At 48.4% G+C, this 16,411-nt stretch overlaps 1 protein-coding gene across 3 annotated transcripts in view; it reads left to right on the forward strand.

The window, feature by feature from the left end:
* The first annotated feature begins 4,028 nt into the window (after positions 1-4,028).
* NHSL1 (NHS like 1) overlaps positions 4,029-16,411 on the forward strand; it is a 374,547-nt gene continuing 362,164 nt past the window's right edge. For all 3 annotated transcript variants that reach the window (XM_029596468.1, XM_029596471.1, XM_029596469.1), the window contains exon 1: positions 4,029-4,641. In XM_029596468.1, the coding sequence (XP_029452328.1) occupies positions 4,359-4,641 (283 nt within the window). In that variant the 5' untranslated portion in view covers positions 4,029-4,358. The remainder of the gene's footprint in view (positions 4,642-16,411) is intronic.

Consider the following 16,411-nt stretch of genomic DNA (forward strand, 5'->3'; position numbering starts at 1 on the left):
GGCCTGAGGAAAAAGAACTTCCAAGCGCACCTTGATATACTGCCTGTGCGCTCCGGAAGGAAGTTTTCTTTTGACACAATGCAAGTGTGAAGAAGGGCGCGAACAGAAAAATGTAGAGACTGATCATATCTGATGTACTCTCACAGAGACATTACCCTGAAAGTGACTGGGGGGACGGGACATTATCTCTGATAATCTCAAGGTAGCCAATTGGTGTGGCAAAGCAGCTGGGAAAGCTTACGTGGGTGTACAAAGCAAACAGAGGGAAGTAGTATTACTGCTGTGCGGGTCTCTGTGTGCAGGTTTAGAGCCCACATCTCCAAAAAAATATATATATATAAATAAATAAACACTAAGAAGGTGGAGGCCACTGCAAGGAGGACCTCTGACATGGTGCAAAGGCCTGCATCATAATCCATACACAGAGAGCCCGGGGGAGCTAAAGATGTAAACTCTAGTCTAGACAAAAGAAGGAAAAAGAGGTGATGTAAACATTCACATATCTAAAAGGCTTCAATAAAGTGGTGGCATTTTCCGTAGAATGAATGAAAGATGATCAGATGAAGTTAAAGGCAGAGAGGCTCAGAATGGGAGAAAACTTTTTCACTATTTAAGAGGGTGAAGAATATCTGAAAAAAAGCTTCCAGCAGAGGGGGGGTCGGAGTCAAAACATTGACAGAGTTCCAGGATGCAAGGGGCAAACACAAAGGGATGGCAGTGGTGGGAGGAGGGAAGACCTGTGACAGCACAGTAGTCAAGTGTAAATGGGCAGACTGGATAGTGCTCCTTATCCACTGGCATCATCCATTTCTATGACTACGGGAGGCTGCTGCAGCCCTTGCCTTATGAGTATGGAAGAGAACACGGAACAAAAAGAGGGTTTTTTTTTTAGGTTTTTCATAACTAGGATCCTTCGTTTTCAGTTTAAACTGATTTTTTTTTTTCACCCATAAATTCCCTGATTTTTCCAAAAGTGACAAATTGGTTTAAATGGATTTTCACCCTAATTTTAGGCTGAAATTTAGGTGGGGGAAAGAAAGGGGCATGCTAAGCAGGAGCTGGGGGTAGAGAGAGGGTGGCTGCTGAGTGCGAGCATCCGCTTAATATTTTATTTTCCTTTCTCCACCAAAATAAACTCCGACATTTACCCAGAAAATTGAGTCACATTTTTCCACTGATTTTCTCCTGTTTTTGTTCTTGTCATAATAAACCCTGATAAATTCCTGGGAAAATTTTTAAAAATAAAAACCGAAAACGAAGGTCCCTATTCACAAAGGAATGAACTGTGTCTGTCCATTTGTACGCATTGCTCAGGCATGTGCTACGTGGTCAACATGTAGTTCCCCCCAACTTGCTCAGATGAGGGACTGGTCCTTAAATTTGAAGGGTAAAATAACAGGCTGACAAGGAGAGAACAGTTAACATGGTTTTATGGGAGGAAGGAACACTGCAACCATCCAGGAATCAAGTGAATTTGTCAGCACTGTGTTGTATGATGACAAAAGTGACAACAGTAATTTAATCGCACCCAAAATAAATTCACTTCTAAGGGTCATTATAGATTGCTAGTTTAGCCAGCCTAATTATATCCTCCAGGGTCGGTGCATTTGGTGCTCTTGCACCCCACCCTCCCCCAATTTACCTGTTGGTGGCAGCTCCAGCACAGCATTCCCTCTTACCAACAGGAGTGGTTTCAGCACAGTGCTTCCCTTCTTTGGCAGTACTGACTCTGGCACAGCAACCCTCTGGGTCTCTAGCTGACAGGATTTTGTCACCTCCAAAATTTTGGCGCTCTAGGCCACCAACCAGTTTGCCTAAAGGAAGCACCAGCTCTGAGAGCCTCCCTACGGTTTTATAACTCCCTAAAAAATGGCATAAATCTTCCACTTCCCCATGTAGCAAACCAGTGCAAAAAAAACCCAAAAAACAAACAAACTGAAGCAACCACAGTTTAGGTCAACTGGGTTTTGATTATTTAAGATGAACTAATTTTAAAATCCCTCTTGTGCTTTATGGGTCAGAATGTTGAGGCTATGGAATGACGTAAGGATGATGACAGAAAATAAAACGATATCAATCACAAATTCCAGAAAACCTCCAAGTGGCAACACAAACAATATTCGATTGGTTTAACTGGTCTATTCTTTATATCATTTTAAATAGCCATATTCAAAAGCTATATATATCATTACATGTAGGACCCACACTCACAGAGTTTGTATATCAATCAAACTCAGAAAATTTTGGTGAAGGGTCACTTTATTTTAAATATCACTTTTTGTGAATAGTTGTTTTTATGTTTTAGATTTTCATTAAAATGCTGACAAACTGCAAAATGCAACTTCAACTTCTTATGTCAAAAATCTCGACTCCTCTCTCAGTTTCATCAGCGATAAACTTTCAGTCTTCAAATGGCTAATTTTCCAGTGTTTCTTTCTCCCGCGGTCTGATTTGTTGATAATGGAAGAAAATCCAACGGGCAGATTCAGACCTCAAGTGGGGGGAGTCTCGGACCTATTTATAAACCTCGGTTTTTGAAGATAACATACGGCTGTATTTGATTTTGGGTTTTTAATAAGTCTCTTGTTTGGTGTAATTGTGAATAGGGGGAGTAGCACACCAGTGTGTTTGGAGAAGTGACGACCTGTTTGAAAACTATGGATATTGACGCATCATTTCCGGGAGGGAGATAAAAGGTCCCGGGGTTCGCCATGTTTTTTCAAGTGAGCGTGTTTGAAATCAGACCCTGGGAGAAAGAAACACAGGAAAATTAGCCATTTGAAGATTGAAAGTTTATCGCTGATGAAACTGAGAGAGGAGTTGAGATTTTTGACATAAGAAGTTGAAGTTGCATTTTGCAGTTTGTCACCATTTTAATGAAAATCTAAAACATAAAAAAAAATATTCACAAAAGTGATATTTAAAATAAAGTAAAGTGACCCTTCACCAAAAGTTTCGGAGTTTGATTGATATACAAACTCTGTGAGTGTGGGTCCTACATTTAATGATATATTCATAGCTTTTTGATGTTGAATATGGCTATTTAAAATAATATAAAGAATAGACCAGTTAAACCAATCGAATATTGTTTGTGTTGACAGAAAATAAAAAACATTGGGAAGTCATAGAAGACTGAGCAGGAGCCAGATCTTCAGATCAAAATAAGCGAAGAACTATTTCAAAGGGTAGTTGGCATTTGGAAGAAAGGATATGGAGATGTTGTATTTTTTTTTTTTATTTTCTTTATTATGATTTTCATATATTTATAGTAAGACAAACTTACAATGGAAAAGAGATACAGCCATTAGTAATTATATACACTTCCATGTTCAATAATCACTATATTGACCTAATCTATACACAAGAAATTGAGGAGATGAAATTATAGGAGAATTATACAGAAAAAATTTGACTGGAGATGTTGTATTATTTACAAAGCTAGCTCTCAGCTTCAAAAATAGGACTGAGCACTCCTGTTAGTAAATGAGATCCCAAGATATGGGAAAGGAATGACTAACAGACAGAACAGGTTCTAAACTTCCAGCCTTTGAAAACCATCTTATTTATTTGTATTATTTAGTTACATTTCTTTGGCCCATCCATGTGCCTCCGGTGAGGTGGAACAATTCCAACCTACAATTAACTTGCATTCAGCCCCATTTATTATTACATTAGATTTGCCATACTGGGTCAGAACAAAAGGTCCATGAAGCCCCAGTATCCTGTTTCCAACAGTGGCCAATCCAGGTCACAAGTACCTTGCTTCATCTTGCCTGCAGTAGGGGGGCAATCGTGGTGCAATAAGTTTGTGTGGGCCTCGTTCACTATTGACTCGGCTGCAAGCAGGCCGCCTGGTTCCCGTTTCCCTGGAAAGGGGCAGCGAGCCCCGGGCTCCGACAGGTAGGTGGCAGCACCCCGCCGCTCTGCGGGGCTGGGCCGGCTCAGGAGAGCCGCAGGTGGCGGCGGGGGGCGGGGAGGTGCGCGTGTGCGCGCCGGAGCCCTCCCTCCCTCTCAGGTCCGGAGCGGGGTTTCTCGGCACTCGGAGGCGGCTCTTTCCTGTTTGATTTCCAGCCCGGGCGCCGCGGGATCTTCTCCCCCCCCAACTTTTCCGCCTTCTTCCTGCAGCCTGGCTCGCCCTCCTCTTCTTTCCCTGGACTTGCGGAGCCGCGGCAAACTCGGATCGACTCCTGCTTTGTACCCACCGGAGGGAGGGTATGGGGGAGAAGCCCAGCCCGGACGCCGCCGCCGCCGCCGCCTGAGGATCGGAAAGTTTCCTTGTCTGCAGTTTGCTTTTTTTTTAATGAACGTAAAGGGCCCGATGAAGACGGAGGCGTGAAGTTTTGTTCCTGGCTCGCGCGATGCCTTTCCCGAAGCGGACGCTGGAGCGGCGGCGGCGGCTGCTGCTGCCGGGCGATGCGGGCGGCGGCGGCGGCTGCGACCCGTCCCTGCCGGGGCTGAGCCAGCAGGCGCTGCTGCTGCTGCTCGGGCAGCTCTCGGCGCTCTCCCGCCACGCCGCCGATCTCTTCGGGGAGCTGGAGGAGCAGGCGGCCGCCCTGGGGCAGCGCGGGGCCCGCCTGCAGCGCCGCCTCGGAGCCGTGCAGGGTGCCTGCGCGCGCCTGGACCACCGCAGGGTGAAAACACGTGAGTGCCGGGGCTGTTTGCTGGGGCTCAGCGGGCTCTGGGTTTGGGCTGAATTGGTGGTTTAGTGTTTGTGATCCCGATCCCCCACTGATTTGCAGAAAGTGCCGGGGAGGCAGGGCGGGCTGTGTTGATTGTTTTCCCTTGCGGGCGGCGGGGTGCGTGTGTGTAAGAGAGAGAGAGAGAGATGCCGGCTCCATGTGCCCGATTCGTTTTCTGCACGGAGCCCCGCACCTCAGGATCGGGGACGGAGGGAGGCGCCCCCCTCCTTTTCGCTTTCCTCCTTGTGGTGATTTCTGGAGCTGGCCGAGGTGCCTTCTCCCGCTTGAAACGTGTTTTTTTTTTATCTCCGGATGGAAGGGATGTTTGTAGGTTTCTAATCTCAGCGACTCCGTTGGGGTGGCGGGGGGGTTATGATCTCTCCCGCCAGTCCATGGAGTGCTTTGGACATCTCCAGAGAGGCGGTTATATGAAGGGAGCAAAGACAGCCGAGACCCAGAGAACACGGCTCACTCTCTTTCGACCTGATGAAGGGAGTATTAGTCGCCTAAAGCTAGTCAAGAAATATATGAAACTTATTCCAGTGCAAAGATACTTCGTTTTTTTGTAGACCTTTATTTCCATAAGATCCCTGCTGTAACTGTGTCCTACCTTAATCTATGTAAGTAATATAAAGTGATCTAAGTTTCTAAACAGAGTCCTTCTAGATGTGTTGCTATCGTCATTACAGAATTATGCTTATATAATTGATCATTGTTATGCTGCTTCGGTGCTCGAGCTGAAGTCGCACCTTGCTGCTGGGCCGCTTTTGGGCTAAAGTTAAACGTAAGGTGTGAGCCATGAGCTGACTGTCTCTCTTTTTGGCCGAGATTGAGATCTTGTGTAATATGGGATGGGTTAATTAATGCCAACCATTAAACTACATCATGAGCACAAAACTGGACTGTGATCACTCTAGGAGGATTAAACTTCCTGTTAAAACCAAAACAGTGACCTAATTTCTGCCTCTGTAGGAAATGTGTTGGAATGGAAGGCTTGGACTGGCAGCAAGGTTTTCAAGTTTTATATTTTCTGTGCTACCAGACTGTGCTTTAGTGCGTGCACGGAGGCCTCATGGTTTTGATATTAATGTGTTTGTACGGTTTTCCCTTTGAATTTTCTTTGCTTTTTGTACACTGTTTTGATATCCTGTGAAAATCGGTGCATAAGAATTTGCCAAATTACCATTGCCCTGTATTGAAATGCAGGATTTTCTGAAACCCATTTCAGCCGTTATTGCTTTTCCTACCCTCCCCCGCATTATTAAGTTGTTCACTGTATTAATTTTAGTTTTACATAATTGTTCTATATATAATTCTTTGGCGTATAGTTTTTTAACTCATACTATCTTGTTCTATGTAGAAAGTTAATGCGTTTTATGTATAAAGCTAAGGCGTTCATTTTATAACGCCAAGGCGTATGTTAATATGTTCTCTGTACATCGATGTGATATCTTGATAAACGGCGGTATATAAAAACCAATAAATAAATAAAGGCACAGCATCCAGCACTGTAGCATTTGCTGGCTGTAATTTGGACAATAGAAGGCGAGAAAGTTGCTCCCTGCATTCTGTCTGGTACAGTTGTTTCCTTATCAAATGTGCCACAGATTTTTCCTCCAGCTAGTCAGAGCCCAATAGGAAGAAGAGTTGAGGCGCGCCCGAGCTGCTGCCGCCACTGGAGTGGCTACCAACTGTGGCAAAGTCTTCATTTTACCCCGCCACCTTCTAGCCTGCATGATGTCCTCCAGCTGGCTGGAGGGTGTGGGGGGGTGTCCACAGTTTTGTGAGACCTGCCGGCTCCGCGCACTTCCCACTGCAGAGGGAAGACGCGGCAGCAGGTAAGCACTGTCCACAGACGTCTGCAGGATACGGGGAGAAGGGACAGATAAATGGCCCCAGGGGAATGAAGGAATGAAGGGGGCAGATCTTGGGTGTGCAGTATCCCGAAAAAATCGGGCAGCACTGCTTTAGTGTTACTGATTTCTCAACTCTGTCCCCAGGGTCAGATTCCCCAGAAGGCCAACCTAGGCAATGGCCTAGGGCGCAGCAGAAATAATAATGCAGCAGAAATAACAATCAAACATTTACACATTTTTCAGTATTATTTTGAAAAGGCCATATAAAATGCAGATTTGGCGTTACAATAGTGATTCCAAGTGATTCATTATGCTCATATCGCTTGTCTTCTACATATCTTCTGATAATAGGTACATAAAATATATCGTTACTACTTTTATATCCTGTTTTGTTAACTCACAGGGCCAAAAGCCGTAAGCAGAAAAAGTTGACAGGGGGTGTCCGCCAAATTATAAGGGGGCTGCGATTTTTTTTTATTACAAAACATGAAACATACACAACTTATGGTTTCTTTATGCAGCATCAGTTAATGTGGGGTAATGTAAGTTTGACACAAAATGCAAAACATTTCAATAAAATTCTATAATGTCAGATGAGAATCGATGTAAATCTTCTGCATTTTATGTCAATTTTATTCGCTGTTTTTTGTATCGAATACGCCATCTGGGTGAATGATTTGAACTAACCAAAGAAGTAATCGTCGTACCTCGTATGGGTTATATGGGCAGACGTCTGCATTTTGCAGGCCGGGTCGGGTTCAAAATATTTCAGCGCGGGTCAGGTCGGACAGAAGATCTTCCGCGGGGCGATGCGGGTCCGGCGGGCTGAAAATATTTTTACTGGTTTTGGCATGTTTTATTTTGCTTCTGGGTTCACTCGTCGCAAGTTTAAATGCGTTTCAAATAACTGGCAGGGATTATTACATATTAAACTGAAAATTAGAAATCAACATTTGGGGGGGAGGGGGCGGGGAATTGTGCTTTGGCCTGGGGTGTAGAAATGTGTTAATCCGGCCCTGTCTGCCCCTCAGAACACCAGGGCTACCACCGAAATGTTCCAAGTGATTCACTTTTGCAGTTGGAGCAAGCGGGAATAACGTTTGCTCCCTTTCCTTCTGATATTTATTTAGTTTCCAAGAGGAAATGAGCTGAATGAAAGATCCTCCTGCCTGACTTTGTGTAACCTAGTGGGGGTTTCCTTTCCTCCCCTTCCATGGGATGGCTTTGGCGGTGACACAAGTCCGCCCCCCCCCCCCCCCCCCCCCCCAGACATAGGGAACAGGAGAACCTCTCAGTGTTGCCCTTCGGCCTGTAGGGGTTTCCCCGGAGCATTGCTTCTTCTCTTTTGACTCTCGGGGGGCCCCAAAGTTCATCACCTCTAAAATGGAGCCGAACTCCAGCAGTCCCGACAGACAGGCAGATTCGGGGGGGGGGGGGGGTGCTGCTCCCCATTATGAACTGAACTAAATTCGGTGTTGCCGTACTTCTTGCCAGAGTCCCAGAGTTAATGCCTCACTAATATTTCCCAAGTACAACGGAGCAGGCTCTGCTGAAAAGGTGACCTTGGGAGCGAAGACTTAGGTGGCGCGTGGCCATAATAAAAGGTGCGCAGAGAGAACTGAAACAGCCAGGAGTTAAGACCCACAGAGGAAGAAGCAGAGTTGAGAAGTCATTAGATACTCTATTGCTGCTCTAAGTAGGCGGTAATGCTTTCTGCCTCTTCAAATGCAGGGTTCTTGGTTATGTAAATGGTCCCCCCCTTCTGCTGTGCCTTTCCTAGACAGCAAAATAGGGAGCGCAGCTGTGTCCTGTGTATTCTTTCTCCTCCTGGCAGAAACTGGCACCATAACTGGGAGAGGGGCCAGTGGCAGGAAGGGGTGCAAATATGCTGGCCTGCCCTGGGCCTTAAAATGCCAGGTGATGGCACTGGTGTGGTAAATGCACTGGATGGAGACTTCTGTGCAGACGAGTGGTAAGTGACGTCATGAGCTCACAGCCATGCTGCCGTATGGGCCCACTCTTGGCTCTTTGTTCATCTCCTCTAATTATTAACAAAATCAAAGCTTCACGTCCCCCACCCCTGCCTCACCTAAAATCTGTTTCTCTCGCCCTGCTGAATCATTGTTTCCTCAGCTGGCATGGCCTTAATTCAGGCTTTGCCATGTTCGCGTGAATATGAAAACCCATCTGTCCACTGCCTGAAATGCTTCCTCTGGTTTTTGTGATGTGACAAATGGGATTTAGTGGGAGGGGGGTGCTGGTGGGAGAAGAAGAGCGGGGATCAACGGTTATTAACGAGAGCTAATATTCTACGGTTGAGACCTTGAGGCCTTTTTTTCTGTATGTTGAACCTTGTTGCCGAAACTGGAATGGATGCAGTTTGCAGAGCTGTAGGAGATGCTTCCTGGCTGGATTTCTTGGATTTTCTGTAATTACAATCGCCTTTGTACGGCGTTTCTGTTCCAGGGAAACTGTTTTCAATTGATGGAGAGCTTGATTCAAGATAAACTCAGGCTGGTGTGTGTGCTCACTTGTGTATGCCGGACAGCCCCCGGGAATCCCACCACAATTCTGCTAGCAACGCTTGAGCGCTACTGCGCAGTCTGAGTTCCTACACAACGCTGACCCTTTCTCGCCTCCCCAGCTCATTTTTTTCTCATATGTTTTGTTTTGCTTGCTTTCTCTCTTTACCTCCCCCCCCCCTTGCTTTCGGCCTCTGCCTATTCCCTTTCCCCTCCACAAAGAGACTTCCATTTCGGTGTGGCCTAGCGCTTTGGGGGAGGGGTGGGAGGTAGCAGCGGCCCCTACTAACAGCAGCAGCAGTGGTGGTTCGCTCCAGTCCTGCTCACATTCAGTGAGTTTGGGAGTAGGGATTCTCAAGAGCCGAGGTTGAAGATTTCATGTTTCCTTCTTCTCTGATCTTGGTTACTTCAACTGCCAAAGTCAACAGATTGACCGCATGTGCAGAGGTGCTCCTAATGCTTTCGTGCCAAGTGACCCATGCATGGGTGTCGGCTCACCTCGTGCAGAACAGGAAATCTGGTTACATGGAATTGCTTAATTGCAGGTGTGCGGCGCTGTACAGCCTTCAGAGAGAGGCGAATGGTACAGAAAATACAACTGTGGTTTCCTGTGATTTTTTTTTTTTTAAATCCACACTGAGGTTAATGCGCAAAGTCTTTCTGCAGTTAATGGAGTTACCCGTTGTGACAGGACCACCCGACCACGGGCCCCAGATAACCGAAGCAGGAGTAACGGGGAGTACGTGGCACGGAGGCAGACACACAAAATCCGTTGAATCCGTAAAATCCGCGCGGGTGGCCACACGTGCCGGAACTCATACGAATCCATTGCAGCCACTGTATCCCTCAGGGGGCCGCACTAAAATTGCCTCAGACTATCGCCACTGATTTTCTTGTGGCTCAAAATCTAGATGAGGAGGGCGTAGCCTTTTTGTCTCCTGAATGCAGAAGGGAGGGAGAAGCAGAGGGAGGCGGGTTTGCTTCACCACCGTCGGGCCCGTTCCTGAGATGCCTTGCTGTGTTGGCACCAGTGGATTAGGGTTGGCTGTCGTTAGGGGCAGTTACCCTGGCAGGGGGGGGCCAGCCCCGCAAGGCAGGGGAAAAGAGTGGAGAACTACATTTCCCATCAGCTGTAGGGAAGATCAGGACCAATGGAAGCCTGGGGGTGGGGCTTCTGGGAGCCATGAGGGTGGAAACACCCACAGCCCTAAGCACACAGGTCCACAAACACAGGAGGGCGTGGCGGCTCGTGAGGCAGGCATCAGAAGAAGGGGAGGACATGGAGGTATTGATGGACTGGCCATTCCCTAAAGAAGAAGCCGCCATGGAGGTGGATGCCGGGAAGGACTGAGAAAAGGGTTCTTTGACTCCCAGGTAGCCTGCAGGAGGGATCTCATTCCCTGGCCACCCTGTGAATGTAGGTGTAGAGTGTCAGGAGCTGTTTCTGCAGAAGCAGGAGAAACACTGCTAGCATAAAAGCAATCTGCGGGGTGTGTGTTTCTAAATAAACCCCTGTGAAGAAACCTATATCTAAGGCCGCCTCTGTATCTATATATATATCTATATATATCTATGAACCCCCCCCAAGTTTGTAGGCCAGTTGGGCTACATCTGTGAGGGGACTCTGAAGCCTGCATAGGTTTTGAGGGTTTGCAGGAAACCCCTGAACATAGCCAGGGAAGGGACTGAAAACTGCCGGCCCCCCGTCGGGGTAACCACATTGGGGAACATTTCAGTTCAGTGCACTGGAGACGGCACCACGGTGCAGGCAGGGCCTGCCACACCCGCAGAAACCCCTAAATCTGACTGTCTCCCTCCCACTGGCCTCATACATTTTATTTGCACAGAAAGAGGCTTTGAGGGAGAACTTTCAGGATGGGCCTAAAGTTTACCCACTGTGCGCACATAGTGAGCACTCTCCTCCCCCAAAGTTATGTGCACAAGTCTGTAAAGTGATGTATATAACTCCCCATATATTCAGTGGGAGGCTTATCCACTGGGCACCTTTAGTTGGATACATTAGCTGTTCACCAACGTACTGGATATTGACCTCGGTGGGGCCTATGGGAGAACCTATAGCTATCGATCCCTGAGTTGCACACCAGAAACATTCCATAAGAAGAAAAGGATTTGTGGGTTATTTTTAGTAGCTCTCTTCCTGCAGAAGATGTGTGCCACGCTCTACCCCTGCTAGCGCAGCTGGCGTAAGCAGGCAGGGTGACTGGATTTGGCTTGTTACTACAGTTCGCCTTCCAGTTCTCCTGCCAAACCTGCCCTTGGTCAGGGCCGGTGTAAGAGTCTGTAGCACCCTAGGCAGACTACTGTAATATCGAACACCCCCCCCCCCCCCCCCGAGTTGAACGTGCCCTCTGAACAGGGGTAGATATATAGAATTATGTGCACGCTCTCTCTCTCACCTAGCGAGTGCTCCATGACTGTGGTCACCCTTCTTTGACATTTTTAAAATGGCGCCCTCGCGTTCCCCGTTGGCGCTCCGCCCACTGATGCCACCCTAGGCGACTGCCTGGTCCCGCCTAATGGTCGTGCCGGCCCTGCCCTCGGTATAAGGGACACCATCGGCAACACTTATTCCCTAAGCTTGGTTTTGGTCTAGATCGAGGTGCTTTTGATTAGGCTAAAGGCCTCCCGAACCTCATGGTCCTGCTTTATCAGTTTTTTTCTCCTCTTCTGTTCTGGGAGAAACCTTTCGCTTGCCAGAGCCTCTTTCTTTCCCTCCTGGAAATTTAGTCATTCCCCAAACAGCTGGGGCAGGTGAGTGGGTGCGTTGGCGTGTTTGTCTGTCTGTCCTGACAATGCACATCCTGCCGCCTGTCAGTGTGCTGACAGATGTTATTGTATCATGTGATCCTCCTTATGACAGCAGTGTGCTGGTTGATTTCCCCTGTGGTGGTGATTTTAGGGATAAGCCAGACCTAACAATCACATTTTAATGATTATGAAAAAATTAACTAGCTTCAGCTGCTTGCACTGTACAATTTATTCTGCTAATAAACCCTTCTCTTAATAGAAAATATGCTCTTATTGGTACTGAAATAGTTATCAAATCAGAATGTTTGCTTCTCCTTAACCTGGGTTTGAAACATGTACCAGAGGCTTACCAGTCAGGAGAGAGAGAATCACTTGGCTGATTCTCTGCTCCTGCAGCCTTGCTCTCTTCCTCCCATTTATTTATTTATTTACCTTATTTCTATACCGCACATCATAGACTAACAGCCCGATCCAGTAAAGTCTGTGGGAGAGCGGACTAACGCCCGCTCTCCCGGCGCGCGCACCGGCCCCTCGCCGGTGCGAGCGATCCAGTATTTAAATTAGGCGACGCGGTGCAAACGAGGAAAAGGAGGCGCTAGGGACACTAGCGCGTCCCTAGCGCCTCCTTTTGGCCTGGAGCGGTGGCTGTCAGCGGGTTTGACAGCCGACGCTCAATTTTGCCGGCGTCGGTTCTCGAGCCCGCTGACAGCCACGGGCTCGGAAACCGGATGCCGGCAAAATTGAGCGTCCGGTTTTCGGCCTGACAGCCGCGGGCCGAATTCAAATTTTTTTTTTTTTTACTTTTTTTTACTTTTGGGGACCTCCGACTTAATATCGCTATGATATTAAGTCGGAGGGTGCACAGAAAAGCAGTTTTTACTGCTTTTCTGTGCACTTCCCTGGCGCCGGAAGAAATTAGCGCCGACCTTTGGGCGGCGCTAATTTCTTAGAGTAAAATGTGCGGCTTGGCTGCACATTTTACTTACTGGATCGCTCGGGAATACCTAATAGGGCCATCAACATGCATTTGCATGTTGAGGGCGCTATTAGGTGCCGCGGGTGGGCCACGTGTTTTCCTCCCCTTACTGAATAAGGGGTAAGGGAAAACACACGTCCAGAGCAGGGTGACAGTGCGCTCCGACGGAGCACACTTTACTGGATCGACCTGTAAGTGATTTACACCTTCCTGCAGCTTGGAGAAATGACAGCGGAGGGGGGATATGATAGAGGTGTTTAAAATCATGAGAGGTCTAGAACAGGTAGATGTGAATCGGTTATTTACTCTTTCAGATAATAGAAAGACTAGGGGGCACTCCATGAAGTTAGCATGGGGAACATTTAAAACTAATCGGAGTAAGTTCTTTTTCCCTCAACGCACAATTAAACTCTGGAATTTGTTGCCAGAGGATGTGGTTAGTGCAGTTAGTGTAGCTGGGTTTAAAAAAGGTTTGGATAAGTTCTTGGAGAAGTCCATTAACTGTTATTAATCACGTTGACTTAGGGAATAGCCACTGCTATTAATTGCATCAGTAGCATGGGATCTTCTTGGTGTTTGGGTAATTGCCAGGTTCTTATGGCCTGGATTGGCCACTGTTGGAAACAGGATGCTGGGCTTGATGGACCCTTGGTCTGACCCAGTATGGCATGTTCTTATGTTCTCATAATCAGGTCGATCCAGTATCGTCCGCTCGAGGATTGCCCGTCTGTAACGTGCTCGTAGCGCACAATTCGGGCGCGCAAGGCAATTCGGCGATACAGTCTCCAGTTTCACGCGTCCGTATCGCTTCTGAAAACAGACGCATAACCCTTTATGTAAATGACGCATAACCCGGCATGTAAATGAACGAAAAAGCTGTATAATGAAGGAATTAGCTTTATGTAAATGACGCATAACCCGGCATGTAAATGAACGAAAAAGCTGTATAATGAAGGAATTAGCTATTCCCCTGCGATACTGTAACGGGCGCTGATATTATCTCCTCCGTAACCCGCTGTTCTGCCGCGGCCTTAACCTGCTAGTTTACCGCCTCCCCCTAGTAGGAGTTAGTGTAGTGTAATGTAGGGTAAAAACATTGCTTACCCGCCCTGGTCTCCTGCAGCCCCGTCCGGACCGGACGGGGCTGCAGGAGACCGGACGGGACCAGGGCAAAAAAAAACAAACGAAAAAGTAGCAAGGCTCGGGCCTGCTATGGTAAGTTTAAAAAGTGTAAAAAACAAAAAACCTGTGTGTTATAGAAAAAAAAAAACCAATTTTAAATACCTGTCGGAGGGCCGTGGGTCCAGGCGGCTGGTGGGCGGCGGGCAGCCATCAGCGGCATCCGGTAGTCCCTTCTCCCTTCCTCCCTCCCTCCCCTGCCTGGATGAGCGCCAAAATCGCACGGGCGGGGCGGCAGCTGGGGGGGCGGCAGCAGGATCCGGGAGCGGCGGGTAGGCAGCAGCGGGGTCCGGGGGGGGCAGCGGCAGCATGTTCGATCGGGCAGGCAGGTAGGTGGCAAAGTAAAGATGGCCGCCTGCACGGGAAAATCGTGCAATTGGCCGCTGAAGACGTGACGTCACACCCCGTGACGCCAAATGTCGTGACGTCACGTCTTCAGCGGCCAATTGCACGATTTTCCCGTGCAGGCGGCCATCTTTACTTTGCCACCTACCTGCCTGCCCGATCGAACATGCTGCCGCTGCTGGCTCCCCGGATCTCGCTGCCACCCCCGGACCCCGCTGCCGCTGCCCCCCCCGGACCCCGCTGCTGCCTACCCGCCGCTCCCGGATCCTGCTGCCGCCCCCCCGCTGCCGCTGCCGACCTGCCCGTGCGATTTTGGCGCTCATCCAGGCAGAGGAGGGAGGGAGGAAGGGAGAAGGGACTACCAGATGCCGCTGATGGCTGCCCGCCGCCCACCGGCCGCCTGGACCCACGGCCCTCCGACAGGTATTTAAAATTGTTTTATTTTTTTATAGAACACACAGGTTTTTTGTTTTTTACACTTTTTAAACTTTTTTACACTTCCTGGTGCCTGTCATTTCAAATGTCATTTGAAATGACAGGTACCAGGGCACCCAGGTTACTGTATAGGCGCTGTTACAGCGCCTATACAGTAAAATGGGTTGCGCGGGCATAACCCTTCCCTAACGCTTCACAGCCGCGGCATGCGTTTGCATGCGATTAGAGGAGAGTATCGGGGAGTTAGTGAAGAGAACTGTGCGTGCGGGGAGGAAGGGTGCGCCTGACACTGCCGCACTGTTTTTACCGCGGCCTTACTGGATCGACCTGAATGTGATTTAAAACATTGAATTAGCATAACATAAATTATACTTATCAACGTAATTATTAAAGCAAAATTCAGACACAAACATAAAAAAAAACAAACTATAATAAAGAATTACAATTAAGTAAATAATCACAAACATAATTAAACATGAAACACATTTCCTCCATCTTACAGCGATACTCTCCTTGGGTTAAGTGCTGCCTTTTCTGACTTGACTACAGCTATGTTAGTTTCTGTTCTTTCAAGGCTTTGCTTAAAAAAGCAAAGCCTTTCCTTGACCTCCCCCCCCTCACTTTGCCTTCCATTTCTCTCTTCCCAGAGTTTTCTGCTGCCCCCACCTCTCGGCCCTCGCCCTCTCCCCTGCTGCGCGCCCCTCGTGGCGCCGTAGAGCAGGTGCAGCCCGTCTCAGCTGCCGCAGACCCTCTGCCGGCACGAGGTGCTGCGTCTTCTGATTGAAACTTGCCTGCCAACAGCACCTGGCGCTGCCCGGCGGGAAAAGCTGGCGTGCAACGTTTCAAAGGCGGGAGCTGTGAGTTACTCTGTACCGGCAGGGACCAGCAGAGAGAGAGAGAGAGAGAGAGATGGGCATGGGCTCCTGGGGTTTCCGAGTGGTTATGGGAGGGAGAGGGTGGATGCGAGCTCCGAGCTCGGTGGATGGGGAGGGATCCAGTCACCGGATGGAGTAAAAGAGAGAAGTCTTTGGTTGCCCGGGGGATTTGCTTCCTCACCTGGCTGTTAGGCTGCACTCGCTCTCCCGCCAGCAGCTTTCTTTGCAGCCAGGTCTGCTCGGTAGATGCGGTGTTGTAAGGAGATTTGTTTCAGAAAACGGGTTTCATTCTCAGCAGCCCTAAAATTCGTCAGTGATGGGTGGGTTGTTTGAACCCATGAGTTTTTTTTTTCTCCTCTTCTGTTCTGGGAGAAACCTTTTGCTTGCCAGAGCCTCTTTCTTTCCCTCCTGGAAATGTAGTCGTTGACCCTTGTGTCTATGGGTTTTTTTGTTTTTTTTTTTTTTGGCATGGCTTCCAGCTCAATTGGAAGTTGCCCGTAACGGTGCCATTTGCAACTGCCCGGTGTTCTCCCCTCTGTTTTATAATTCCCCACTTAGCCCCGCCATTTGCCGTGGCAGGCCTTGGCCGGGTCGCACCTTGCGTCTGGGTGGTAGGTGTCGCCGTCCAGCGATGATGGAGACTTTCTCTCCCCCATTCTCCCCCTGGCTTCCCCTCCCAAGAAAAAGCAGGTGGGAAAGGAGTTACAAACGCCCTCCTGCCCGACAGCTTCCCCGTGGTGCCTGATGCGTGCACACGTGCGGCAGCCCCTCTTAC

Source organism: Rhinatrema bivittatum, chromosome 3 (assembly GCF_901001135.1).
Source record: "Rhinatrema bivittatum chromosome 3, aRhiBiv1.1, whole genome shotgun sequence".
Classification (NCBI taxonomy): Eukaryota; Metazoa; Chordata; class Amphibia; order Gymnophiona; family Rhinatrematidae; genus Rhinatrema; species Rhinatrema bivittatum.